General features: G+C 39.3%; 1 protein-coding gene across 2 annotated transcripts; it reads right to left on the bottom strand.

The window, feature by feature from the left end:
• Nucleotides 1-952: 952 nt before the first annotated feature.
• On the bottom strand, nt 953-9,534 carry LOC117727145 (interferon-induced protein 44-like). Of its 2 annotated transcripts, XM_034527245.1 has the most exons (8): nt 9,447-9,534; nt 8,071-8,118; nt 7,950-7,983; nt 2,487-2,679; nt 1,919-2,077; nt 1,661-1,832; nt 1,374-1,474; nt 953-1,270 (listed from the first exon to the last, which is right to left on the bottom strand). In XM_034527245.1, exons 2-8 carry the CDS (start codon nt 8,114-8,116, stop codon nt 1,103-1,105), a joined length of 873 nt encoding a protein of 290 aa, XP_034383136.1. In that variant the 5' UTR covers nt 8,117-8,118; nt 9,447-9,534; the 3' UTR covers nt 953-1,102. The 2 variants fall into 2 exon arrangements, with proteins under 2 accessions (XP_034383136.1, XP_034383135.1); XM_034527244.1 differs by lacking the exon at nt 9,447-9,534 and having other exon boundaries at nt 8,071-8,238.
• Nucleotides 9,535-9,793: the final 259 nt, after the last annotated feature.

A 9,793-nucleotide genomic window follows, 5' to 3' on the forward strand; every position in this document is an offset into this window, starting at 1 on the left:
GTGATGTAATGTAATGTGATGTAATGTAATGTGATGTGATGTAATGTAATGTAAAGTAATGTAAAGTAATGTTATGTAATGTGATGTGATGTAATGTAATGTAATATAATGTAATGTAAAGTAATGTAATGTAAAGTAATGTAATGTAATGTAAAGTAATGTAATGTAATGTTATGTAATGTAAAGTAATGTAAAGTAATGTAATGTAATGTAAAGTAATGTAATGTAATGTAATGTAATGTAATGTAAAGTAATGTTATGTAATGTTATGTAATGTAAAGTAGTGTAAAGTAATGTAAAGTAATGTAATGTAAAGTAATGTAAAGTAATGTGATGTAATGTAAAGTAATGTTATGTAATGTAAAGTAATGTAATGTAATGTAATGTAATGTAAAGTAATGTAATGTAATGTAATGTAAAGTAATGTTATGTAATGTAAAGTAATGTTATGTAATGTTATGTAATGTAAAGTAATGTGATGTAATGTAAAGTAATGTTATGTAATGTAAAGTAATGTAAAGTAAAGTAATGTAATGTAATGTAATGTAATGTAATGTGATGTAATGTAAAGTAATGTAAAGTAATGTAAAGTAAAGTAATGTAATGTAATGTAAAGTAATGTAAAGTAATGTAAAGTAATGTAATGTAATGTAAAGTAATGTTATGTAAAGTAAAGTAATGTAATGTAATGTAATGTAATGTAAAGTAATGTGATGTAATGTAAAGTAATGTTATGTAATGTAAAGTAATGTAAAGTAATGTAATGTAATGTAATGTAAAGTAATGTAATGTAATGTAAAGTAATGTAATGTAATGTAATGTAATGTGATGTGATGTGATGTAATGTAATGTAAAGTAATGTAAAGTAATGTAAAGTAATGTAATGTAAAGTAATGTAATGTAAAGTAATGTAAAGTAATGTAAAGTAATGTAATGTAATGTAATGTAATGTAAAGTAATGTAAAGTAATGTAATGTAAAGTAATGTAAAGTAATGTAAAGTAATGTAATGTAAAGTAATGTAATGTAAAGTAATGTAATGTGATGTAATACGTCCACAATGCAACCATTAGCTTAGTGTGCTTGTTTAGCATTAATGAACGTTACTCTCTGACGGTGTTGAGGAAGTCGCCTCCAGCGTTCATGATGCTCGTCAGCGCGCTCAGGATCAGAGCGTCGTTGTCGTTGCTCAAGCTGATGTCTTCATGGTAGTTCCACACGGCGAAGATACAGTTCATGGGAATACCCACTTCTTCACTGAACCTCTGCATCTGTGTTTAAAGATCATCTCAGTTCACAGATTACAGGTAAGAGCTTTGTAAATAAATACTGGAAATCTAATCAACAAACTCATAATATTAATAATAATAATACCGCTTTCTTCAGTATCTTGCTCTTGTAGACATTCCTGACATCTTTTTGGATTTCAGGACATAACTCATCAATTTTGGTGAAAATAGCCACTTGTGGAATCCCTGCCAGACGACAAGTGTCACAAATTGAATGAAAGAAATAAAAGTTTAAATTCGACCCTAAAGGGACTGATGCACAATAGTGTTTTTACTTGACAAATTACCGGGATCAGGACCACCAGCGAGCTACGAGAGGTCCTCGTGTAATGAGTCGACTTAAAGTGGAAAAGAATAAATGTGACTTCTCACCCAGTTCACTGGCCTCCTCTCTGATTGCCCATATTGCCTTCACGACTTTATCTTCCAGCTGAGACACGGTGTTGGCATCGATGACCGAAACCAGGACGTGCACTTTGTCGTTGACCCCTGGGGAAGGGTTGTAGTACGGATCCTCTTTCGACAGCTTAGATTCAGGGTTGAACTGAAAATCAAAGTCCAATGGAGTTAGAAGATGTCTGAGACGCCGACAATGGAAACACGTCAGTTATAAGCAGCACAGTGACTCACCCTGTAACCGTCCAGTATGTGTCCCTTCAGCGCCCGCTTGATATCTTTTACGTGAACTCTTTGGTTCCTGAAGCTGCCGTCTTTCAGGCCCATCATGTCATTGATGACAAAAGGGTAAAAGCTGTCCAGGCTTTTTTTTTCAAACTCGTAGGTCATGTACTGTGAACCACAAAGGGAGAATGTGACTCATGGTGTATAGAACAGAGACACATTAACGACTAACAACGGGTTATCTTAACACTTCAAGTTCCCCCAATAGCTTTCCAACTGTCAGAGCCCACATGTCCTGAGGATAGCACCTGTAAGCTATTTGGTTGAGTCGCTTCCAGAAGCTCTCTGGTGGACAGTGATGCTTATGTCCAGGCTTTTATTGTGAAAGGTAAGAACGAAGGAGCTGTACTACGCTGCGGTTAACAATGCGAGCTACACCACTGATAGCTAGCGGGGAACAATTTTCATTATTCCAAAGATGTTACATTGTGCAATCCACATTTACTTCATAATAACTTAAAGAAAAAACAAGCGTGTCTACGGCTGCTTTAAAATGTAAAGTGTAGGCTCTCTGTACCCTCTTGGTGAAACAGGACTGCGAGGTGGACACCAGAGTCTTGATGCACATTCTGCCCTGCAGGACACTTTGGACGGAGTTGATGAAACTGGACTTTCCAGCTCCAACTGGTCCATGAAGAAGAATCCTGATCTGCTGGCCTTCAGTGGGAGGATTGTAGTCCTTCACATACTGCAGAGCGCTCTGTTTGTCTCTGCTCAGGGAGGAAACATGTGCCTTATTGAGGAGCCCAGGAGACGCAAATAAATAATCTCAAATGATTTCTTTACTTTTGACTCAATTGGCCTCTTGGTGTACAAGAATTGTTTTACGTGTCGCTCAGGATGATGTTAATGTACATGGCAAGTCAATTAGGATCTTTATTTGTGGTGAAACACACAAAATAAAATGCATCCACGTGACGAAGCAACAGCCAAACTTTCTATTCTCCAAAAAGACGATTTGATGGGCAACAAACAGGATTTAACCAGAAGACCCGTGTTCTACACCACGCTGTGCTTTTATAGATTCGATAAGATCTTTAGTCCCACAGTTGTTATTGTCATTGTGGCCTAAACCTAACTGTTGTTGTTGTTGTTGTTGTTGTTGTTGTTTGTGTGGCCTGATGATTGACTTCAGGCTATCCCGGTTTCTCAAAGGCTGATCCGGGCTCAAACCATCTCGCTAACCATCTCGCTAATTTGAGCCAGACGTCAGTTCAAAGGATAGTTGAACCAGACTTCAGTAATCAGGATAGTTGAACCAGACTTCAGTACTCAGGTTAGTTGAACCAGACTTCAGTACTCAGGATAGTTGAACCAGACTTCAGTAATCAGGATAGTTGAACCAGACTTCAGTAATCAGGATAGTTGAACCAGACTTCAGTAATCAGGATAGTTGAACCAGACTTCAGTAATCAGGATAGTTGAACCAGACTTCAGTAATCAGGATAGTTGAACCAGACTTCAGTAATCAGGATAATTGAACCAGACTTCAGTAATCAGGATAGTTGAACCAGACTTCAGTACTCAGGATAGTTGAACCAGACTTCAGTACTCAGGATAGTTGAACCAGACTTCAGTAATCAGGATAGTTGAACCAGACTTCAGTAATCAGGATAGTTGAACCAGACGTCAGTAATCAGGATAGTTGAACCAGACTTCAGTAATCAGGATAATTGAACCAGACTTCAGTAATCAGGATAGTTGAACCAGACTTCAGTATTCAGGATAGTTGAACCAGACTTCAGTAATCAGGATAGTTGAACCAGACTTCAGTAATCAGGATAGTTGAACCAGACTTCAGTAATCAGGATAGTTGAACCAGACGTCAGTAATCAGGATAGTTGAACCAGACTTCAGTAATCAGGATAGTTGAACCAGACTTCAGTAATCAGGATAGTTGAACCAGACTTCAGTAATCAGGATAGTTGAACCAGACTTCAGTAATCAGGATAGTTGAACCAGACTTCAGTAATCAGGATAGTTGAACCAGACGTCAGTAATCAGGATAGTTGAACCAGACTTCAGTAATCAGGATAATTGAACCAGACTTCAGTAATCAGGATAGTTGAACCAGACTTCAGTATTCAGGATAGTTGAACCAGACTTCAGTAATCAGGATAGTTGAACCAGACTTCAGTAATCAGGATAGTTGAACCAGACTTCAGTAATCAGGATAGTTGAACCAGACGTCAGTAATCAGGATAGTTGAACCAGACTTCAGTAATCAGGATAGTTGAACCAGACGTCAGTAATCAGGATAGTTGAACCAGACTTCAGTAATCAGGATAGTTGAACCAGACTTCAGTAATCAGGATAGTCGAACCAGACTTGTAATCAATTCATTCACTTCACTCGTGCTTGAGAGGGGGCGTGGCTTATCTCCATGGAAACATTTATAACTTCCACCATTCACCATGGAACAAATAACCACTATTTCTGCTTTATACTTGTTGTGGAAATCCCACAAACGTCAGAACATCTAATGCCCTCGTGTTGGGTTCATAACATTAATATCATATATATATATATATATATATATATATATTTATACATATCACCCGTAGGTTCACGCAGCTCGGTGACTTTCATCGACTACGTCTAGATAGGTGGATGAACATCCTCTTTATTCACATCCATTCGTCTGTACATTGACTTTCATGAATCTGCTCTCAGCATCAGTGTTGGGAAAATGTATCGGCTCATTTGAAGAGCCTCATTCTTTAAATGTTCCTGCTGGCAGTCGGTGTAACGACATGCATCATCCAATGAGATCTAACATAACTATCTCAACTCTTTCAGAACAATAGATAATATAAGTGCATATTCCTGTATGTGGAGATGAACATATAGAACTTCTATTGCATTTACTCGGACATGACCAGAGAACGTAATGAACACATCAATGAGTTCCACCAAAACCACAATGTTCTGCATCGCCGACACTGTAGAACAATGTACCACAATGTACCACACTGTACAACAATGTACAACACTGTACCACACTGTACCACACTGTACCACAATGTACAACACTGTAGAACAATGTACCACAATGTACAACAATGTACAACACTGTACCACAATGTACAACACTGTACCACACTGTACCACAATGTACCACAATGTACAACACTGTACAACAATGTACAACACTGTACCACACTGTACAACAATGTACCACAATGTACAACACTGTACAACACTGTACAACAATGTACCACAATGTACTACACTGTACCACACTGTACTACACTGTACAACACTGTACAACAATGTACAACACTGTACAACAATGTACAACACTGTACCACAATGTACCACAATGTACAACAATGTACAACACTGTACAACAATGTACAACACTGTACCACACTGTACAACAATGTACCACAATGTACAACACTGTACAACACTGTACAACAATGTACAACAATGTACAACACTGTACCACACTGTACCACACTGTACAACACTGTAGAACAATGTACCACAATGTACAACAATGTACAACACTGTAGAACAATGTACCACAATGTACAACAATGTACAACACTGTACCACACTGTACCACACTGTACCACACTGTAGAACAATGTACCACAATGTACCACAATGTACAACACTGTAGAACAATGTACAACAATGTACCACAATGTACCACATTGTAGAACAATGTACAACAATGTACCACAATGTACCACATTGTAGAACAATGTACCACAATGTACCACAATGTACCACAATGTCGAACAATGTACAACACTGTACTACACTGTACCACACTGTACAACAATGTACCACAATGTACAACATTGTACCACACTGTACAACAATGTACCACAATGTACAACACTGTACCACACTGTACCACAATGTACAACACTGTACAACAATGTACCACAATGTACAACACTGTACCACACTGTACCACAATGTACAACACTGTAGAACAATGTACCACACTGTACTACACTGTACAACAATGTACCACAATGTACAACACTGTACCACACTGTACCACAATGTACTACACTGTAGAACAATGTACCACACTGTACTACACTGTACAACACTGTACAACAATGTACCACACTGTACCACAATGTACAACACTGTAGAACAATGTACCACAATGTACAACAATGTACAACACTGTACTACACTGTACCACAATGTACAACACTGTAGAACAATGTACCACAATGTACAACAATGTACAACACTGTACTACACTGTACCACAATGTACAACACTGTAGAACAATGTACCACACTGTACTACACTGTACCACACTGTACAACAATGTACCACAATGTACTACACTGTACCACACTGTACAACAATGTACCACAATGTACAACACTGTACCACACTGTACCACAATGTACAACACTGTACTACACTGTACCACAATGTACCACATTGTAGAACAATGTACCACAATGTACAACAATGTACAACACTGTACCACACTGTACAACAATGTAGAACAATGTACCACACTGTACCACAATGTACCATACTGTACCACAATGTACAACACTGTACCACAATGTACAACACTGTACCACAATGTACCACACTGTACCACAATATACACCACTGTACCACAATGTACCACAATGTACTACACTGTACCACAATGTACAACACTGTAGAACAATGTACCACAATGTACAACAATGTACCACATTGTAGAACAATGTACCACAATGTACAACAATGTACCACATTGTACCACAATGTACACCACTGTACCACAATGTACCACAATGTACCACAATGTACAACAATGTACAACACTGTAGAACAATGTACCACAATGTACAACAATGTACCACAATGTACCACAATGTACCACAATGTACCACAATGTACAACAATGTACAACACTGTAGAACAATGTACCACAATGTACAACAATGTACAACACTGTAGAACAATGTACCACAATGTACAACAATGTACCACACTGTACCACAAGGCTCTGCATACAGTCAATGTGGTGTTCAATGTAGGCTCCAGAAGGTCTGTAATAATTGATTCCTTGAGGGCAGAATGGAAGGCGCTCGTACAGGAAGTCGTCATCACGTCATCAGAACTCTCTCCCTATGAAACATTAATATAACTAATATCACTCCTTCATCAATGAGGAAGGGAGCGGCCATTTTCTTCAGGGGGCGTGGCCAGATTATCCAGCTGGACTGAATGAGCCTGGAGCAGGTTCACATTGTTGGTGTGTTGCTATGGTGATTTAGCCTGACGCGAAATTATCCCGCTAAACACGTTAGCCACGTACGAGAAATAGGGCCCAGATGTCTTAACCCAACTGTTGTTGTTTGTGTGGCCTAAACCTAACTGTTGTTGTTGTTGTTGTTTGTGTGGCCTAAACCTAACTGTTGTTGTTTGTGTGGCCTAAACCTAACTGTTGTTGTTTGTGTGGCCTAAACCTAACTGTTGTTGTTGTTGTTGTTTGTGTGGCCTAAACCTAACTGTTGTTGTTTGTGTGACCTAAACCTAACTGTTGTTGTTTGTGTGGCCTAAACCTAACTGTTGTTGTTTGTGTGGCCTAAACCTAACTGTTGTTGTTTGTGTGGCCTAAACCTAACTGTTGTTGTTTGTGTGGCCTAAACCTAACTGTTGTTGTTTGTGTGGCCTAAACCTAACTGTTGTTGTTAACAATCATATCTATTCGTAAAACGCTTTCTTTGTCTTTGTAACGTTATGAAAGATAAACATAACTTCTCGAGGGACATCTCTGTACATCAATAGATTGCGTTGACGCTGTCATGAACTTCCGTGACACGGTGTTTCTTATGAGTTGTAAAACGAGACGGTTTATGAGGGTGTTACTGCCCACGACAAGGAAATCAAGTTATGAAAGAGCTCAAATAAGTAGTTGCACGACAAGCATAACTTGTTGAGAGTGTTGTGTGAAGTGATTAGAGAAGTTCATAAAGTTCATAAAGCAGACTCTCACCCCCACTCGATTCTCCTCCAGGGTTCACTGAAAACTGACAACAACGAAACACGTTCATTAGAAACTAAAATCCTACAACATTTGAGTAACTTTTTATGAATGATTATCAGAAAAAACTTACTTGGAGCAGGAGGAGAAAAGAAGAAAGATCTGATCCATTGAGCCATATCTATAGTAAAAGTAACATTCATTTATTGTGAATATTTCAATGTTATATTCCATCACAGTGTCTTTGATTTCTCCATCCATCCATCCATCCATCCATCCATCCATCCATCCATCCATCCATCCATCCATCCATCCATCCATCCATCCATCCATCCATCCATCCATCCATCCATCCATCCATCCATCCATCCATCCATCCATCCATCCATCCATCCATCCATCCATCCATCCATTATCAGCTCTTATCCGGGGTCGGGTCGCGGTGGCAGCAGGTTCAGCAGGCCGACCCAGGCTTCCCTCTCACCCGCAGCACTTTCCAGCTCATTCTGGGGGATCCCGAGGCGTTCCAAGGCCAGCCGGGAGATATAATCCCTCCAGCGTGTCCTCGGTCTTCCCCGGGGCCTCCTACCAGTTGGACGTGCCCGGAAAACCTCTAATGGGAGGCGTCCAGGAGGCATCCTGACTAGATGAACCACCTCAGCTGACTCCTTTGGACACGAAGGAGCAGCGACTCGACTCCAAGCTCCCCCCTGATGTCCGAGCTCCTTACCCTATCTCTAAGGCTGAGCCCGGCCACCCTACGGAGGAAGCTCATTTCGGCCGCTTGTATCCGAGATCTCGTTCTTTCGGTCACGACCCAGAGTTCGTGACCATAGGTGAGGGTTGGAACGTAGACCGACCAGTAAATGGAGAGCTTTGCCTTCCGGCTCAGCTCCTCTTCACTAAGACGGACCGGTACAGCGCCTGTTTTACTGCTGCAGCCGCACCGATCCGCCTATCGACCTCCCGCTCCACCTTACCCTCACTCGTGAACAAGACCCCGAGATACTTGAACTCCTTCTCTTGGGGGAGGCAGTTTGCCCCCACCTGGAGGGAGCAATCCGCCGGTTTACGGCAGAGCACCATCTTTGATTTCTTTACTTTTTTTTTTTTACAAACTTAAATGTGTTAACGTTGATTGTACGGAGCATATTTTAAATAACCCAAACTGTAAAACATTACACATTTAATTAAAGCTTTTAATCAAAAAGTATTTCAATCTTAATTCACTGTCAATCATATCATTCATACGGTTTATGGACTGAAAAGTCAAACTGAGAGAAACTCAACTCAACTAAATTGTTGTCAGGTGACAAAAGTTACATTGAAACTTGTAAACATGTGTTTACATGTTTACAAGTTTCAATGTAACTGTTGTTACATTGAAACTGTTAAGAGATTGAAACACGTAAACATGTAAACATTTAAGAGAATGAAACATGTAAACATGTAAACATTTAAGAGATTGAAACATGTAAACATTTAAGAGATTGAAAGAGGAACTCAAACCTGTAGTTGACTGTGAGTCCAGAGACCAATGGAGCCGTTTAGACCTCAGCACACACTGAAGTAACAGATGACACTACTTTCACTTTCACCGTCCTGTGACGTCACGTCTGACGGGGCGGAGTCATTTGGACTGATCACATGATACTAATAAAGACACAGTTATTATCACTGTATTAATACTAATAAAGACACAGTTATTATCACTGTATTAATACTAATAAAGACACAGTTATTATCACTGTATTAATACTAATAAAGACACAGTTATCATCACTGTATTAATACTATTAAAGACACAGTTATTAGTCTCCTGTCATCAAAGGGACTGGGGACTTATTAATATAAAC

Source organism: Cyclopterus lumpus, chromosome 24 (genome assembly GCF_009769545.1).
Source record: "Cyclopterus lumpus isolate fCycLum1 chromosome 24, fCycLum1.pri, whole genome shotgun sequence".
In the NCBI taxonomy this organism is placed as follows: domain Eukaryota; kingdom Metazoa; phylum Chordata; class Actinopteri; order Perciformes; family Cyclopteridae; genus Cyclopterus; species Cyclopterus lumpus.

What these genes read in the sequence shown, in the direction of transcription:
- LOC117727145 (XM_034527244.1), bottom strand. Translation starts at nt 8,140, where the DNA reads ATGAATGTTACTTTTACTATAGATATGGCTCAATGGATCAGATCTTTC. An exon ending in TGGAGGAGAATCGAGTGGGG is followed by an intron (nt 2,680 to 7,949) that starts GTGAGAGTCTGC and finishes CTCCCTGAGCAG; the next exon opens with AGACAAACAGAGCGCTCTGC. An exon ending in ACATACTGGACGGTTACAGG is followed by an intron (nt 1,833 to 1,918) that starts GTGAGTCACTGT and finishes TTTGATTTTCAG; the next exon opens with TTCAACCCTGAATCTAAGCT.